This window comes from Protomyctophum parallelum, assembly GCF_964188405.1.
Source record: "Protomyctophum parallelum genome assembly, chromosome: 13".
Classification (NCBI taxonomy): Eukaryota; Metazoa; Chordata; class Actinopteri; order Myctophiformes; family Myctophidae; genus Protomyctophum; species Protomyctophum parallelum.
In genome coordinates, this window is record NC_139708.1 from 48365803 (window position 1) to 48385802 (window position 20000).

A 20000-nucleotide genomic window follows, 5' to 3' on the forward strand; every position below is an offset into this window, starting at 1 on the left:
ATTTTGTAGAATCGGGTCTAAATGGGTTAACCCATTCTGAACGGGAACCCATTTTGGTGTTAGCATTATGTTATGTAGAAGAGGATAGGATGTAGAAGACATTTTGTAGAATCTGATCTCAGGTCAGAATGGGTTAATAAATACTTCAATCAATCAATCAATCAATGAATGGACCAATAATACCGCGCGTTGCTGGGCAGTGTGCCGCGGTCGGCGGCCTGCAGGTCGTTGGCACTGAAGGGGTCAACGGGGACACACAGCCACTCCTCCTGGCGGCCCTGGTGCCGCGTGTCCAGGACGTGGAGCACGTCGTCACAGAGCACGCTCAGCGAGCAGCCGTCCGATTGGCCCGCCACGTCGAGGTTGACCCGGATGTAGAAGGAGTCGCCGGACGCCACGGCGCCGTCCGCCAAGTCCCTCTGGAGACGGCGGTAGCCTGGGGGCACACGCGCATGCACACACACACAATTCACAAATACAGTACACAAAGACACATGGGGCTCCATTTTCGTCACCGCTAAATCCCCTTATCCCTAAACTTCTTTGCCTTTCTTTGAGTGGTGCAACCACTCCAAGGAACAGCAATGTCCGTGTGTCTGTGTTCACCTATACGTGACGTTAATGAGCACCAGTATGAGTACCAGTAGGGGCCAGTAGGGGGCGCTGTAGTAACGTTAGCCTATGATGCAGCAGTATTAGGAGAGGAGAGGAGAGTGTGAGGAGAGGAGAGCAAAATTACAATTTGACCAAAAAGTGAGTTAGGCAATTATGAGGCTATACAGTCATACATATACTTTATGATTTAAATGCATATATAGATTAATCAAATATAGCTAGAAAGCAGACAGACAAATACACACAGATTCAATAGAGGGTATGCGCATGCTTAAAGTGAATGGCACATCGAGTGGCAAATCGAGTGGCAAATCGAGTGGCTAAGCAACGTGCAAAGTGAGTTTAACATTGTTTAACGTTGTTTAATGCATTAAAATAGGACATTTCTGTGTGGGTGTCTGGGCTGTCAAGGCCAGAAAGTAGTTTTTTGCCACTCAGTAGGCATTCCTGCATAACTTCTGGGTTTGATGATTATGTCGCGCGCATACCCTCTATTGAACAGGTACGAGAGTTTAATAAAAACAATGTCAATTAAAATGAATGTTAACCTTACAGTCATAGTTAAATGAATGTTAACCTTACAGTCATAGTTAAATGAATGTTAACCTTACAGTCATAGTTAAATGAATGTTAACCTTACAGTCATAGTTAAATGAATGTTAACCTTACAGTCATAGTTAAATGAATGTTAACCTTACAGTCATAGTTAAATGAATGTTAACCTTACAGTCATAGTTAAATGAATGTTAACCTTACAGTCATAGTTAAATGAATGTTAACCTTACAGTCATAGTTAAATGAATGTTAACCTTACAGTCATAGTTAAATGAACGTTAACCTTACAGTCATAGTTAAATGAATGTTAACCTTACAGTCATAGTTAAATGAACGTTAACCTTACAGTCATAGTTAAATTAACGTTAACCTTACAGTCATAGTTAAATGAATGTTAACCTTACAGTCATAGTTAAATGAATGTTAACCTTACAGTCATAGTTAAATGAACGTTAACCTTACAGTCATAGTTAAATGAACGTTAACCTTACAGTCATAGTTAAATGAATGTTAACCTTACAGTCATAGTTAAATTAACGTTAACCTTACAGTCATAGTTAAATGAATGTTAACCTTACAGTCATAGTTAAATGAACGTTAACCTTACAGTCATAGTTAAATGAATGTTAACCTTACAGTCATAGTTAAATGAATGTTAACCTTACAGTCATAGTTAAATGAACGTTAACCTTACAGTCATAGTTAAATGAATGTTAACCTTACAGTCATAGTTAAATGAATGTTAACCTTACAGTCATAGTTAAATGAATGTTAACCTTACAGTCATAGTTAAATGAATGTTAACCTTACAGTCATAGTTAAATGAACGTTAACCTTACAGTCATAGTTAAATGAATGTTAACCTTACAGTCATAGTTAAATGAATGTTAACCTTACAGTCATAGTTAAATGAATGTTAACCTTACAGTCATAGTTAAATGAATGTTAACCTTACAGTCATAGTTAAATGAATGTTAACCTTACAGTCATAGTTAAATGAACGTTAACCTTACAGTCATAGTTAAATGAATGTTAACCTTACAGTCATAGTTAAATGAATGTTAACCTTACAGTCATAGTTAAATGAATGTTAACCTTACAGTCATAGTTAAATGAATGTTAACCTTACAGTCATAGTTAAATGAACGTTAACCTTACAGTCATAGTTAAATGAACGTTAACCTTACAGTCATAGTTAAATGAATGTTAACCTTACAGTCATAGTTAAATGAACGTTAACCTTACAGTCATAGTTAAATGAATGTTAACCTTACAGTCATAGTTAAATGAATGTTAACCTTACAGTCATAGTTAAATGAATGTTAACCTTACAGTCATAGTTAAATGAACGTTAACCTTACAGTCATAGTTAAATGAATGTTAACCTTACAGTCATAGTTAAATGAACGTTAACCTTACAGTCATAGTTAAATGAACGTTAACCTTACAGTCATAGTTAAATGAATGTTAACCTTACAGTCATAGTTAAATGAACGTTAACCTTACAGTCATAGTTAAATGAACGTTAACCTTACAGTCATAGTTAAATGAATGTTAACCTTACAGTCATAGTTAAATGAACGTTAACCTTACAGTCATAGTTAAATGAATGTTAACCTTACAGTCATAGTTGGCTCGGTAGTGCAGCTGCACGGGTCCGGTGCAATGCGTCAGAGTCCAATGGACCTCTTCCTGAGTACTAGTGTCCAATGAAACGCTTTGGTTCTCCCCGCGTATGCACCCCTCCAGCTGGTCAGCCAATCACAGTGAAGGACAGGGGATTGAAACACAGGCAGTGTAGCATTCACTAGCAATAGTATATCCTGCACAAACCGACTGTAACAGTGGTGGAATTCTTTGCAATTTGCGCCTTTGTCTCGGTTATATAACCACAGTAAATATAAATGTTAACCACTTACAGTATAAGCCCCATTTTTAAAATAGTGAAAATATCAGATCTACAAGCTCAGGCTTCTATTGTATAATGACATACCCAAACTAGGGAGTACAACATCTGCCTCTGAGACGTAGTGGAGTATTAGTAAAGAAGTACCGGAAATTGGAAATATTATATAATATTATATAATAAGTAAAGTACAAATACCTCAAAATAGTATTACGGTACTTAAGCCAGGAACATCTAAGCATTATGTTATACTTTAGCTATTGAAAAATTGTGAAAATGTGGAGCAAAACTTCTAATATATATTTTTTATATATGTTTGCTTCTGGGGGGGGGGGGGGGCTCCCTGGAACAATATAATTTCAGACGGGGGTCGGCGACATATTACATATATTTTTGGGGGTCCTTGACATGAACGTTTTTGAGAACGACTGACATACAGAAACATGGGGTTTTTCAGAAAAAAACATCTTTGTAGAATCGACCTCAGGTCTAAAGACTCATACATAGTCTGGATTTTCGGTGGTGAGGTGACCACCGAACTACAACATGAGCTCAACACCACGGAGCGGTGGTCACCTCACCACCGGAGCGGTGGTCAGCTCACCACCGAAAACCCAGACTATGAATAGGCCTTAAATGGGTTCATTAGATGCACTGGGGTTATACTTATCCGGTTCCGCACTTGCTCACCAACAGGAGGTGATGTCCCTCGCGTAGCCCCGCCCGCTCGCTGCCGGAGCCTGATTGGACGGAGGCGACGAAGACGCCGCGGTCGTTGCCTCCCACCACGCTGATGTCCTTCAGCAGGCTGTCTCCGGCTAACGACAACACCTGGACCGGCTTCACCGTGGAGCTGACCCGGGAGAGGGAGGAGAGGGACGGGCGGAACGGCCTGCACGCACACACGCACGCACAAAAAATGTGAACATTTTTAAGATAACAGATATTTAAGATAATGCGTGCGTGCGTGCGTGCGTGCGCGTGTACCTCTCCAGTGAGAGCTTCCTGAAGATGTTGTTGACCTGCTCAAGGTCGTAGGTGTCCATCCCCTCCGACTGATGAGAGGACGACGACGAGTGGACAGACGGAGGACCCTCGTTCTCTGACAGACAGACAGACAGACAGACAGACAGACAGACAGACAGACAGACAGACAGACAGACAGACAGACAGAGGTAAGTCAACGGGCAGAAAGACAGACAGAAATAATAGGCAACGTAAATGCACAGTTCTGCTGGTCTAGTGTGTTAAAAAATAAAAACAGCTCTTACCAAACTCCAGTTCCATGTTGTCACTGTCAAAGTCTGACAGGCTGGAAGAGACCAAAAAACGTCAACGTTTCATCACACAAATCATACTAACAGTGGGTTTTAAGTTGAACAGAGCCAGACCGTTACCTGCGGACTAGAAAGTCATGTTCTCTCTCTCTCTCTCTCCGGTAGAGCGAGGCTTTCTCTGGCGGCTCCGCGAGCATGGACTGGATGCTGTCATTACGACAACGCACCTAAACGTATGAATATATATATATATATAAGCATAATAATGGAGCCGTTAAAGGACAATTCCATACTAAAAGGCTTTCTTACGTACCTTTCTTTGTAGTCGTTACGTCCCCACCAAAGAGGTCCAGGTGCTTTTTTGTGCAAAAGCTCCTTATTGGCTATTTCCCCTACCATAAGCCCTCAATGAATTGCATTGCATTGAATGGGAATTGAATGGGCCTATGGGCAATGTTCCCTCTAAAAAATTTTCGGTCTGAGCAAACACTCAAACCTCCTGAGCAGACATCAGCAACTACTGAGCAAACATACGTCACCTTGACACCAACTATCCAAACGTTAGATAATGCGAAGTGAGCGCCCCTCACTTCACACAGGTGTGATTTATTTTCTTTTTTCAAAATGGATTTTGGTATACGAGTGAATCAATGAATAGTTACATAAGGTTACGCAAGTTACATTTTTCAAGGTGGTAGGCTAGCAATTTTAGAAATATTCAGTTATCAGTGGTTCTCAACCTTTTCAGGCCCCCAAAGTAATCATATTTGAACTGGGGACCCCCCCACCCAGACAAGCAACAGAATGGTTCCACAGATAAATATTGTGAAAATAGCCAATCTACAAGCTCGTTGTGAACTTGTAGATCGGCTATTTTCACCAGTTTGACCAGTTTTTATAGCATGGTTTGCTGATTACTTTTGATGCAGTAATGGTATTTTTTCTTTTAGAGCCTTTGAGGCATTATAAAAGTCTTTAAAGTCCTTAAATTGTCACTTCACTGTCATCTGGGTTGAGAACGACTGGTATATGAATAGCCTACTCAGTACTCAATTGTGCATTACATGGAGGGCATGAGAAACCGTAAACTTTATTGGGACACACACACACACACACACACACACACACACACACACACACACACACACACACACACACACACACACACACACACACACACACACACACACACTAAGACCGAGTTTGTTGGTGTGTCAACTCCTATAGTTTCTCAGATTGTCGAACGTCAGCAGCCCCTACTACGCCAGATATGAGCTATTATTATATGTAGCTCTACATAGCAGAGGGATTGATTGATTGATTGAAGAAAGCTGTATTAACAGATTGGATAATTACAGAGAGAGGTTCCATATGGAACTAGACCGCTAGAGATTAATGTTAACTTCCACATGTTGTTTCATTCACAAGTACACTGGACTGCGGAGGCTTAATTGTGCTGTAGTGATAACAACGTGAGCTAACCAGCTAATGCGAAGCTAACGTTATTCCCCCTCTCCTTGTTGCGCACAGCCGCACTTCCATCCGTTCGCCTTTTAAATCTAAATGTCCCATCAACGCACGGGTCCAAGGCGCAACGCGATCTTATCTGGTTCTTGGGGTTTCACACACTGACTGCACTGCAGTGCTGCCTGCTACGTCTCCACCTATTAAGGTCCTCACTCGCCGCGCAGACGGCGCACTGGGCGCAGTATACACAGGAGGAGAGGAGAGGAGAGCAAAGAGTCAAAAAAGGAGGGGAGGAGACCTGTCTGTCGCCTCGCCTCAGTGTGTGTGTGTAATCTAAATAAACTGAAGTAAATAGAAATAAAGTGTGGGCAAATGTCGACTCAGGATAGGTATTATTACTGTAATGTAGATGATACTCGGGGGGAACACCTTTTTCTTTTAAAGAAAACTTTTTTTTACACCAGCGTCGGTGTCTGTGCGCGACAGATTTCAGTTGTGCGCGAGAGCATTTGGCCATGTGCGCGCGCGCGCACGGGCGCACGTTAGGGGGAACATTGCCTATGGGGTGTTGTGCTAATTTGCTTATTTCCATCGAAATAAGTAGTAAACTGTGCCGCTTGGGATATTATTTACATTATGAAGAGTAAATGTAAGTAATATTTACATAGCCCCATTCAATTCCCATTCAATTCAATGCAATTCATTGAGCGCTTATGGTAGGGGAAATAGCCAATAAGGAGCTTTTGCACAAAAAACCACCTGGACCTCTTTGGTGGAGACGTAACGACTACAAAGACAGGTACGAAAGGTAAGTAAGCCTTCTAGCATGGAATTCTCCTTTAAACGTGCGATGTGTGTGTACAGTTCATCTGGTGGGATATATAACCCATTCTGAACGGGCACCCATTTTGGTGTCAGCATCATGTTATGCTTTAGCTATTGAAAAATAGCAGATCTACAAGCTCATATCGCGCCACCGAGTGGCGCGATACGAGCTTGTAGGTCTGCTATTTTTGAAAAATCGAAGAGCGACTGACATTTCTAGAATCTGATCTCAGGTCAGAATGGGTTCATCAGACCAGTGTGTGTCCAGTGGAAACCTTGTATGAATCTGATCTCAGGTCAGAATGGGATAATATATGACATGTTGAGGAGCTCACCATTTTGTCCCTGATGGACAGTTCTACCAGAGGCGAGGGGGAGGAGGAGGAGGAGGAGGGGGGGAGGAGGGGGGGAGCGGAGGACAGTGGGTGGTGGTGGGTGGGAGTAGGGGGGGAGGGCAGGGGGGAAGGTGGGGGCAGGGGGGAAGGGGGGCAGACGTTGTTGTTGACGTGAGACTTGGATGTGCTGTGGTCCTCCGAAGCTTCTCCTCCACTCACCGACAACGCTGCACAGGACAGAATGTCTTATTACACAGTCACGCCCCTTTTGGTGTTTTAAGCATTATGTTATACTTTAGCTGTAGGCTATTTGTGTAGCTCACATCTCACTGAGAATAAACTTTAGCTGTTGAAAAATAGCAGATCTACAACAAGCTCGTGCCGCGGCATGAGCTTGTAGATCTGCTTTTGAAAAATCGTGAAAATGTGGCACAAATCTTTGATCTATTCTTTCGAACGAGCGAACGTTTTTAACTCAAATCTTTGTTTCTGGGTGGGGGGTTGGGGTGTCCTGGAACGACATATTTTCAGATGGGGGGCCGTGGCCAAATACAGATCATTCTGGGGGTCCGTGATATGAAAAAAGGTTGAGCACCACTGACATAGAAACATTTAGGATTTAGAAGGCTTTTTTTATTTTATCGGCCTCAGTATGCATCTCTGCACTGGGATGTACATTTTGTGTAGCTTACATCTCACTGCGAATAAAAACAAAAAAAACATACATAGCAATTAGCAACAGAACAAGCAAATATAATTAATTCAAGTAGGTAGCCTACAGCCTTAAACCATTCTGACCGGGCACCCATTTTGGTGTCAGCATCATGTCGTGCTTTAGCTATTTTTGAAAAATCGAAGAGCGACTGACATTTTTTTAATCTGATCTCAGGTCAGAATGGGTTCATCAGACCAGTGTGTGTCCGGCGGAAACCTCGTATGAATCTGATCTCAGGTCAGAATGGGTTAAATGAACACAATGTCAAAATAGTCAAACGTGTGTCAATGTTGAAAAGTGTGGCAGTCCCTCCAAAAAACACATTATTATCGCCAAACCAAACTCTTGTTTTGAACCATTAACTACAAATGATTAAAACAGAAAAAGAGAGTCTCATTAAAAACATAGAAATAAACAATAGATAATGCTCTGACTGCATACGTGCAGCCTTTGCGTTGTGCATACAGGTTGCTTACTAGTAACAGTGCGTTCAGTGTTTGAGTACGGTGTTATTATATTTGACAGTATTAGCGGTGGATCGGTGTGAATGCGCGGTACGGTGTTATTATATTTTACAGTATTAGCGGTGGATCGGTGTGTCACCTGCGTGTGGAAGGACCTCAGAGTAGACCGGCAGATCCAGGACTTTGGGAGCAGAGACTGGAGACTTCACTCTGATCTGAACGACATAAAACACAACACACTGATCTGAACAACACAACACACTGATCTGAACAACACAACACAACATACTGATCTGAACAACACAACACACTGATCTGAACAACACAACACAACACACTGATCTGAACAACACAACACAACACACTGATCTGAACAACACAACACAACACACTGATCTGAACAACACAACACAACACACTGATCTGAACAACACAACACAACACACTGATCTGAACAACACAACACAACACACTGATCTGAACAACACAACACAACACACTGATCTGAACAACATAAAACACAACACACTGATCTGAACAACATAAAACACAACACACTGATCTGAACAACACAACACAACACACTGATCTGAACAACACAACACACTGATCTGAACAACACAACACACTGATCTGAACAACAGAACACACTGATCTGAACAACACAACACAACACACTGATCTGAACAACACAACACAACACACTGATCTGAACAACACAACACAACACACTGATCTGAACAACACAACACACTGATCTGAACAACAAAAAACACAACACACTGATCTGAACAACACAACACACTGATCTGAACAACACAACACACTGATCTGAACAACACAACACACTGATCTGAACAACAAAAAACACAACACACTGATCTGAACAACACAACACACTGATCTGAACAACAAAAAACACAACACACTGATCTGAACAACACAACACAACACACTGATCTGAACAACACAACACACTGATCTGAACAGTCCAGTCCAGTGACTTAGTGCATTAGGGGCTCCATTTTCGCCCGGAAATTACGAGTGTAGGAGCTTGCTCTGTCCCTTAATGGTATTTTGGTCCAGCGTCACCCACTATCTATTATGCCCACACCGGCATTTGCGCCTAGATGTGTGGTCATGGGCGTGTTGTAGGGCTGTCAGAACGAATTTCATAATATGAAAGAAATTCGAATATTAAAAAAAATATATATATTCGAAAGCTAAAATTGTAAAATTGCCATTCGAATGGAGCTTTTATCATTTATTAATTCTATTTCATATTTTTATTTTGTTTTATGTTATTTTTTATGTTATTTTATCCGCTCACTAAATGTATTGAGTAACGAATCTACCGCTGTGAAATCTCCTCGGCCGCTTCCACTGCATGTGAAGAGCGAATGTGGGCCGGGTTCCGGACCCCGTGGCCTCGCGACCGTAATAGAGACGGCTTAGTGGCGCGGTGATAAATGAGCGGAGACTAGCCAGCTACACGAAGGTGACAAGGGCACCGATTGCAAAGGCTGAGCACGCGGTCAAAAACGTCGAAATGTCTCGAAAATATTTTCGGAGGCTGGATTTTCGTGCGTTCTAGGCCCCGTGGCCTCGCGGTACCGCCGCTGACAAGCCCGCGGTTCCGTGGGTCCTGAGCGGGCCGACGAGGGCTACTCCGCATGGTCAAGCCCGTCGCGCAGAACCCAGGCGGTACCCCCGAAAAGTTCCGAAATGTCCGGAGGAGCGGCGGCGCTTAGAGTGACCGCAATGACATGACATAATGTCCGTGGAAACCATAGACTGTAAAAAATATGGACAAAGCGTTCCCCGGGTCTAACATGAACGTAAAATGAAGCCTGTAATGATATGCTAATTCCTGATGTAAGTCGCCATCTTTCTAGATCCGTTTGGTACCAGCTGGCCATTGGCTGGCTCCGTTTTGTACCAGCTGGTCATTGGCTGCCCAGACAACGAGGCGGGACTTCCCCCCTTTTTCTCCGTTGGTTTTTATTTTGACTCGAGTGGGAGGAGAAGACTCTTGAGTGGGAGGGGAATCCCGATCATAGACTGTAACGGTAGCCACGCCCCTCAGAACATACGCGTCATTTTTTTAATTAATGGGACCATAATTTTCCAAAAAGAATATTATGACATTAGAAATGAGACTTTAAACTAGTGACTGGAAGAAGAAAGTATTCATGACCATGTTTATTAAGGTATAACAGTCTAGGTGAAGTTGGGCCAAAATACATGGGCCTCTATGGAGCTATGGGGCTTTTTGGGTCCAGTCCAGCAGTCCAACAGGCCATTATATGAACTACCGATTTCAAATGAGGCTTCACGAAATATCTGGCTGACTGCCCCCCTGGTGGAAACACAAGCATTCGGTGGGTCTCGCGCTAGGCCTGTCGTTTTACGTTTCACGTTCACTGTAAAATGCATTTGCACTATAGACAGACAACAATCTTACCGTGCTGAGTGCACTGTGCTCAATAAAACAGTTTAAACGCTATTTTGTGCCGTGAAAACCATTATTACGTGTGCTGAAACTGAAAGTACTGCTTTGTCGTTTGGAAGGGGGGGCCCTCTAGTGGACAGAACGTGCATCGTATTATATTCTGTGTATTATTATAGGCTAAATATAAGCTAAAATAAACAATGTAAATATTCGAATATTTTCGAAAATTACAAATAATGAAGCAATGAAATTCGAATTGGATTATAGATGTGAACTGACAGCCCTAGCGTGTTGGCACGCTTTCCCCTAAATTGCTACATTTGGGAAGGCGCATAGTGGAGTTTAAAAGCACCCGTAAAGCCGGAATGCCAAATTAGTTTGGTATATCGGCGCACCCCTGCACACCGGCCAATGGAGATGTCCGCAGAGTCAGGCTGCGCCATCTCTCCTTATTCTCCTACGCATCTCTTTGTCATTTTCCTATAATCAGCCTGCCACTTCCTTGTGTCCATTGTGTTTATATATAGTAATTGTATAGTCAAAGAAGTTATTTGGCTTGCGGCAGGCATTGTGTGCCGTGCGCGATTCCATTTGCTCGTTCAGTTTCATCACTCCAAATGGGGTTTGGGACTTCAAGGCATGCTGGGCTATGACTCTGAGCATAGACCGTCCGTAAGGCTATGAAGCAATATAGCACTGGGGGGGAACACCCCTTCCCCACTGCTAAATCCTAGCCTGCCGTAGAGGTAGATTTAGAAGGTCCCCTAGTGGCCGTCAGCTGTAAAAATCCATAGATTAGCCGCACCGTTGTATAGGCCGCAGGGTTCATAGCATGGGGAAAAAGTAGCGGCTTATAGTCCGGAGATTACGGTATTTAGAATGCTCGAGTGAAAATGGAGCCCTAAGAGTCTGCCCCTTAAACTATAAAACCCTGATCCCTCCGGTATTTATTTTTTTACGTTTGTCAGCCGTTTAACGTTTATCAGTGTCGACATTTGAAGCTCGTCTTCAAAATGGCGTGATATTAAAGTGATATTATCCCGACGTCCCCATCATCTTGGAGGGACGGTCGATCACGCTGTGACAGGCTGGCTGGCTGTCAAACCGGGAGGCATACTTTGGTTAGATATAGCATTGGTGCCCAGGCGGTGGCGTAACCGTCTGGGCACCCGACTGGTAATCCAGTCGCAGTGTGCCGCGGGTTCGACTCCCGAGCCCGACACGGCCTTTACTGCATGTCTTCCCCCATCTCTCTCCCGTTTCCTGTCAGCCTACTGTCTGTCCCTTCAAAAAACCAATAAAAGGCGTAAGCCGCAAAAAAAATATCTTAAAAAAAAAAAAAAAAAGATATAGCATTGGTTAGACATGGGTTACGGTTAGGTTTAGGTGTGCTGCCTCGTGGGAGGTTAGGGTTAGGGTGAGGGTTTGAGATAGGTTGTAGATGTAGGACTAATGACTGGTCTAACCAATGACTAGTCTAAACCAAAAACTGTCTAACCAAAGTACTGCACCCGTCAAACCTTGGGGGATTTCGTTTTAATTCGTTCCCATGTTATTTTAGAGGTGGAGGAGAGCAATCTTCCACAAATCTATGCGTCGCTGTATACTCACTTTTGTGTTCAATTTCATTTGACATTTTGGCCTCTGTGAGAATCAACCAAGACAGTCTGTGTGTTTTAGGGCTGACCCTGGGTCAGTGGTTGTGTGTTTTAGGGCTGACCCTGGGTCAGTGTTTGTGTGTTTTAGGGCTGACCCAGGGTCAGTGTTTGTGTGTTTTAGGGCTGACCCCGGGTCAGTGGTTGTGTGTTTTAGGGCTGACCCCGGGTCAGTAGTAGTGTGTTTTAGGGCTGACCCCGGGTCAGTGGTTGTGTGTTTTAGGGCTGACCCCGGGTCAGTGGTAGTGTGTTTTAGGGCTGACCCCGGGTCAGTGGTTGTGTGTTTTAGGGCTGACCCCGGGTCAGTAGTAGTGTGTTTTAGGGCTGACCCCGGGTCAGTGGTTGTGTGTTTTAGGGCTGACCCCGGGTCAGTGGTTGTGTGTTTTAGGGCTGACCCCGGGTCAGTGGTTGTGTGTTTTAGGGCTGACCCCGGGTCAGTGGTTGTGTGTTTTAGGGCTGACCCCGGGTCAGTGGTTGTGTGTTTTAGGGCTGACCCCGGGTCAGTGGTTGTGTGTTTTAGGGCTGACCCCGGGTCAGTGGTTGTGTGTTTTAGGGCTGACCCCGGGTCAGTGGTTGTGTGTTTTAGGGCTGACCCGGGGTCAGTGGTTGTGTGTTTTAGGGCTGACCCCGGGTCAGTGTTTGTGTGTTTTAGGGCTGACCCCGGGTCAGTGGTTGTGTGTTTTAGGGCTGACCCCGGGTCAGTGGTTGTGTGTTTTAGGGCTGACCCCGGGTCAGTGGTTGTGTGTTTTAGGGCTGACCCGGGGTCAGTGGTTGTGTGTTTTAGGGCTGACCCCGGGTCAGTGGTTGTGTGTTTTAGGGCTGACCCCAGGTCAGTGGTTGTGTGTTTTAGGGCTGACCCCGGGTCAGTGGTTGTGTGTTTTAGGGCTGACCCCGGACCTGTTTCAGGTTTTGTCGGCGCCTGAGGCGTGGCGGCTCTTCGGGCAGGAAGAAGGACTGTGCAGGCGAGTCATCGCTGGAGCATTCCGATTGGCCCTGGGAAGGTTTAAACTCCTCCCCCTGACATATGATGGTCGGGGGCAGGTCCCTCGGCAAACTCTGAAAAACAAAAACAAAAACACAACCGATTTAATTGAGAGACAAACAACAATCAATTAAGCAATATTACACGAGAGGGTGTGGTTTAACGTGATTATTGCCACGACAGTGATGCGGTCAGGAACGAGTGTAATATTGCTATTCTACAACAGTTACCCTTAAAACAAAGAGAATCGCTGAAAAAAATAAAAAAAATAATGACAGATGTAGTCACTACGACCACAAATGTCCAAAGAAACTAGCTAGCCTAGCCACCGAGTTTGCTAGCGCTCTGGGAGAACAGAGCGGCTGAATTATTTGTTTTGATTAGGTGGTGGTGTGTGCTGGTTAAACCACCGGCTAGAAGGCTGTTTCAACCAATCAGATTGCTTCCTCTTAAAGACCTGTTTGAGTTTAGTCATAGTCTTTGGAATTAAACAGTTTGTCAATTTTAGTCACCTGGAATGTCTTAGTGTTAGTCTAAATTTAGACAGTTTTTATACTTGCTGAAAACAGCCGATCTACAAGCTCACAAGCTAGCCGATCTACAAGCTCACAACGCGTCGCGTTGTGAGCTTGTAGATCAGCTATTTTCAGCATGCAACCAAGTGTAAACTGACATATACTGGATCTTTTGTCCTAACATTTTAGCCTAGTTTTTATTTGTTTAGTTTTAGTCATCATAGCTTAATTTTCATTTGGTTTCCATTTAGTTTTCACCAGTGAAAAAAGGTAGTCGACGAACATTTTTTAATTCTTTTAGTCGACAAAATAAACACTGCTGTACACAGACCTACTGACTCTGCAAACTAAACGGATATCGTTTAATATATTCGACAAATGGCTGCTATATTTTACATTTTAATCCGTTTAGTTTCGTTTTTTTTACATCAAAAGCGAAATATTTAGTTTTGTACCTACTATACTTACTGTACTACAGGCAGCTCTGCTAATATGTGTCCTTATTCTAGTAGGTCATAACTGTACTTTTTCTTTATTTAAAAAAAAACCCCAAATACATGTATATTTACAATGTCAACAATACCCCTTTGAAATTAATTGAATTGGCAGGGAGGGGGGGGGGGGGGGGGGAGGGGAAAAGTAGAACAGATTGAGGGCAAGAAGAGAGGTTAATTAGAGTTAGAGAGATAAATATTATAAATAAGGAAAAGGCCTCTTCCAGCTGCATTCTTTACATTAGTGTCCAGACAGTTGTCTTTGTACGGACGCCGTAGCCGTGACTCCAGACTTACATTAGTGTCCAGACAGTTGTCTTTGTACAGACGTCGTAGCCGTGACTCCAGACTTACATTAGTGTCCAGACAGTTGTCTTTGTACAGACGTCGTAGCCGTGACTCCAGACTTACATTAGTGTCCAGACAGTTGTCCTTGTACAGACGTCGTAGCTGTGACTCCAGACTTACATTAGTGTCCAGACAGTTGTCCTTGTACAGACGTCGTAGCCGTGACTCCAGCGTCACCAACTTCCCCTCTTTGCGTACGATCTGGATGTGGAGCTCGTCGCTCTTCTCCTCCAGCTCTCGGATCAGTTTGCGGTACTTGTCCTTATCCACCAGACACTGAGAGAAATGATGCTGGGCCTCGTCCCTGGACTTGAACGCCTGCGCACACACACATTATAAAGTAGCAGATCAGCTGGGGTTTTTTTTTTTGCAAGTTGGTGGTGACCAGGGGGGCAGTCAGACATATATATTTTGTGAAGCCACTAAGGAAATCGGGATTTCCTGAAAGTTTATATAATGGCCTGTTATGGCGCTGTCATTGGGCCCAAAAAAACCCCCATAGAAGTCCATGTATTTCATGGTCATGAATACTTTCTGCTTCCAGTCACTAGTTTAAAGTCTCATTTCTAATGTCATAATATTCTTTTTGGAAAATTATGGTCCCATTTATTAAAGAAATTACCATGAAGTCGCGTATGTTCTGAGGGGCGTGGCCACCGTTACAGTCTATGATCGGGATTCCCCACACACTCGAGTCAAAATAAAAACCAACTAAGAAGAAGGGGGGAAGTCCCGCCTCGTTGTCTGGGCCAGCCAATGGGCCAGCTGGGCCCAAACGGATCAAGAAAGATGGCGATTTACAATTCAAGGATTGACAGGCTTCATTTTACGTTCATGTTAGACCCGGGGAACGCTTTGTCCATATTTTTTACAGTCTATGGTGGTGATACGGGGATTGGGAAAAGGATAAATTGGCGATCCCCACACACTCATTAAGAGAGAGAGAGGAGAGCTGCGTACTGGTACTTGGAACTCTGTCGACTCTGTCGAGTCCTTTAGCCTTAACCCTGCCTGTCACCACCAACCACCACCTCCCAATTGCCCCTTGCTGTCCCCTTAACGACCCAAAAAACCAAAGGCGACCTAAGGGGCCTTGTCAGTAATTGCCCCCAAACTCTGGAATAGTCTCCCACGTACTACACATCAAATCCAGCCCAACCATCGACAGTTTCAAATCCTCCCTAAAAACTCACCTTTTCTCCATTGCCTTCAGCTCCTAGTCCTGTGAATGTTTTAAACCTTTTTGTAATCGGTAGGCTTTTTTGTTGTTTCATGCTCCTTAAATGTTGTAATATTGTATTTTTCTTATACGAAGTATTGCTAAACGTTTATTTTAATTTTGTATTTTTATATATGGAAAGCACTTTGGGTCAACTTCTGTTGTTTTTAAATGTGCTATATAAATAAAGGTGACTTGACTTGACTTGACCATAGAGCCAGTCAGTCACAGGTGTGATGCAAGTTGTTGAACGTGAATGCCAGTTTCCATTTCGTTTTCGTCAGTGAAAAGAGGTAGTCGACGACCATTTTTCCTCTTAGTTTTAGTCGACGAAATCAACACTGGTGTGTGTGTGTGCGTGTGCATGTGCGTGTGCGTGTGTGTGCGTGTGCGTGTGCGTGTGCGCGCGTGTGTGTGTGTGTGTGTTCGTGCGTGTTACCTGGTCTCTCTCCTTCATCATCTCATCCAGCTGGACGATGTAGGTGTTCATGCGGTTGCGGTACATCTCACAGTCCTTCTGCAACGTGGAACACTTCAGCTCCAAATCCTCCTTCTTTTCCAAGTACTGCACACACACACACACACACACACACACACACACACACACACACACACACACACACACAGATGAAGCAAAGTTATATTTCTATATTATATTTCTTATCGTTGATGAACTTGTTTTCAGCTGTTAGCTGAGAAACAGCCAGGCTGTAATCCGCTATCCGCTATAGACTAGATAAGGGCCGTATAAGTCAAGGAGTACAGGTCGAAGGTCACACAGCTACCAGCGGCAGGAGAGTAAGGTTTACATTTACAGGTCAAAGGTCACAGCTACCAGCAGCAGTAGAGTAAGGTTTACAGGTCAAAGGTCACACAGCTACCAGCAGCAGTAGAGTAAGGTTTACATTTACAGGTCAAAGGTCACAGCTACCAGCAGCAGTAGAGTAAGGAGTACAGGTCAAAGGTCACACAGCTACCAGCAGCAGTAGAGTAAGGTTTACATTTACAGGTCAAAGGTCACAGCTACCAGCAGCAGTAGAGTAAGGAGTACAGGTCAAAGGTCACACAGCTACCAGCAGCAGTAGAGTAAGGTTTACATTTACAGGTCAAAGGTCACAGCTACCAGCAGCAGTAGAGTAAGGTTTACAGGTCAAAGGTCACACAGCTACCAGCAGCAGTAGAGTAAGGTTTACATTTACAGGTCAAAGGTCACAGCTACCAGCAGCAGTAGAGTAAGGTTTACATTTACAGGTCAAAGGTCACAGCTACCAGCAGCAGTAGAGTAAGGTTTACATTTACAGGTCAAAGGTCACATCTACCAGCAGCAGTAGAGTAAGGTTTACAGGTCAAAGGTCACACAGCTACCAGCAGCAGGAGAGTAAGGTTTACATTTACAGGTCAAAGGTCACATCTACCAGCAGCAGGAGAGTAAGGAGTACAGGTCAAAGGTCACACAGCTACCAGCAGCAGTAGTTCTATGGCTGTGCAGGAGAGAGAGAGATAAGATATCACATGTATTATTGTTTTCCTTCAGCGAATGATGACCTGAGAGTCAGGGCAGAGCAAGTTAAGTCCGTCTATATATCCGTGTGCTTTGCTGGTGTAGGGTGTACTTGTATCTTGTGTGATTGCACACCAAAGGGTCGAGACGGTTTTAGCGTTGTCCCTGCGGTGTGATATGTCCTGTTGCACGTTGACGCGCGTCGTCCCTAGTGATTACAACGCATGGAATTCAATGGCCCCAAACCACACCAAACACACACACAAAATAACAAAAGGCAATAAAGAGGTCCTGCTATTTCAGGAGACTAAAAGTGGTTGATTTAAAAGCCGTTAGCAGCTGACAGATGTATTCAGGAGCTAGACTGTGTAAATGCTTGTAAAACAGTAAGTAGTACCTTGAAATGCAATTCTGTATTTCTGTAGAGAGGACATTAATAATTCACGTACAGCGCTCAACATTTTCTTATCCCAGTGAGCACTCTGGCTGCAGAATGTCCAATGAGCTGGAGTCTTTCCCACACAGTGTCTATGGGAAGGCAATGGCGACGGCAATTCAGTAATCTAACCTGTTGGACATGGATTCACCGACCAGTATTTCAGGGTCTCTTTGGATTTGATACTGTTTTTTAAATGATAAATAACTGTTCTAGTAATGTTCTTAATACGAGGTATGCTGTGCATGTGCATACATATAGGTTTTTGAGACAGTGAAGCCAAATAGAAATGTCTCTCTCGTGTCTGAACCTTACTGGCTTTGTTCAGCAGTGGAAGCTTTTGGGACACCCAATGGTTGATGAAAGCTCTGCAATTCACATATTTATAAGGAATACGTCATGTCTCTGTATGATGGTACCAAGTGAAAGCATTATATAGGCTATATTTGTATATTAAGAGAGCAGTGAACCAAGAACTGGGCTTTGGGACTCCACAGAAAACCTTGACTTCGTCAGAATTGAAATTCCCAAGAGACAAGAGAAAGTCTATACTCTTTTGAGTATAGACCCAGAACATGATTTCTATCAATTGAGAAGTCATGAATCATGATCCAACAGTATAAAAGCCAAACCGAAACTCACATATAAAAACACAAACATGGAGTCTATTTTTCTTTAAGGTCATAAACCGAAACACGGGCTGTTTCAGTAATTATGCGTACAGTAGCTTGCCAGCTATTTCAGGCAGATATACTGGAGTGGGTCACATGCATGCACACCACTCTGTGGATACAGTTCAGCAATCAGCAGTGCTTCGCAAAAGAATGTTCAAGTCAAATTGATACCGCGGACCCCCCATCTGTACAAACTGGCACGCGAGCTTGTAGATTGTATTTTATGCTTGTAGATTGCTTGTAGATTGTATTTTATGAAGTGATTTTGGGCAGGAACCCCTTTTGGTGTATTAGGCATTATGTTATGCTTTAGCTGTTCAAAAATAGCACCAGTGCCACGCTATGAGCTTGTAGATCTTGCTATTTTTTAAAAATCGTGAAAATGTGGCACAAATCTTTGAATAGATATTCTTTCAGAGTGAACATTTTTAACTCAAATATTTGCTTCTGGGAGGTCCCTGGAACTACATAAAAGCACCTGGAGGTGAAGAGACAGGGAATCAGCTGGCGTAAGGCAGAGAGGACAGCCCCAAAACCGTGTCGGATGGAGAAGAGTCATAGATGGCCTATAACTGGGAGCAATGGGTTTCTCCTCTTACTGTCACATGCCACTGCACACTGGTATGTGCTTTCTTTGCACTCACCACCTCCCCAACTCAGGGGCGCAACCAGCGTGACGCTAGCCTGGGCACCATTTCGGGTATGTGATCCGGTCGGGAGCGGATGATTTATCGTTACGTCATGTTGTAATATTGTTTTGTAGTCATCAGGATGATATCGTTACGTCATGTTGTAGTATTGTTTTGTAGTCATCAGGATGATATCGTTACGTCATGTTGTAGTATTGTTTTGTAGTCATCAGGATGATATCGTTACGTCATGTTGTAGTATTGTTTTGTAGTCATCAGGATGGTATCGTTACGTCATGTTGTAGTATTGTTTTGTAGTCATCAGGATGATATCGTTACGTCATGTTGTAGTATTGTTTTGTAGTCATCAGGATGATATCCTTACGTCATGTTGTAGTATTGTTTTGTAGTCATCAGGATGATATCGTTACGTCATGTTGTAGTATTATTTTGTAGTCATCAGGATGATATCGTTATGTCATGTTGTAGTATTGTTTTGTAGTCATCAGGATGATATCGTTACGTCATGTTGTAGTATTGTTTTGTAGTCGACAGGCAAGAACTATCAAACGGAACTTCCTTTTCCCTCAAACCGATTTAAAGAGAGCTTTTATTGTTATCCTTTTGGTTACTGTTTGCATTCACTGTATCAGTGCAGTTCAATGGCGTGCGTGCGTGTACTTGTATTACCATATTTGTGAGGGCCACATCCCCCCCCCCCCCACCCAACCTCACAACTATACAATTGAAGACGGCCAACTATGATTGGCCGGAATGTGATGATGTATGCTGCATTGCATGATGATTCATGATGATGAGAGGCGCCCCTCACTTCACACAAGTGTGATTTTGTTTTTGGTAATACAAGAGAAATTTACAATTAGGAAAAGATTGAGGTTAAGCCAAATTCCAATACCCAAAATCTCGGCCACTCAC

The 20000-nt window shown here is 43.4% G+C and overlaps 2 protein-coding genes across 2 annotated transcripts in view; both read right to left on the minus strand.

Annotated features, from left to right (window-relative positions):
• Nucleotides 1–20000, minus strand: part of cdc42ep1b (CDC42 effector protein (Rho GTPase binding) 1b) — a 232022-nt gene that overhangs the window by 16861 nt on the left and 195161 nt on the right. The gene's annotated exons all lie outside the window — the stretch shown is intronic.
• card11 (caspase recruitment domain family, member 11) overlaps nt 1–20000 on the minus strand; it is a gene marked incomplete at both ends in the record, with an annotated part of 47107 nt that overhangs the window by 12707 nt on the left and 14400 nt on the right. The window contains 11 exons of the mRNA XM_083779191.1: nt 184–436; nt 2793–2919; nt 3767–3968; nt 4064–4178; nt 4348–4388; nt 4474–4580; nt 6981–7207; nt 8299–8374; nt 13164–13322; nt 14726–14923; nt 16264–16389. Of these exons, the coding sequence (XP_083635317.1) occupies nt 184–436; nt 2793–2919; nt 3767–3968; nt 4064–4178; nt 4348–4388; nt 4474–4580; nt 6981–7207; nt 8299–8374; nt 13164–13322; nt 14726–14923; nt 16264–16389 (1631 nt within the window). The remainder of the gene's footprint in view (nt 1–183; nt 437–2792; nt 2920–3766; nt 3969–4063; nt 4179–4347; nt 4389–4473; nt 4581–6980; nt 7208–8298; nt 8375–13163; nt 13323–14725; nt 14924–16263; nt 16390–20000) is intronic.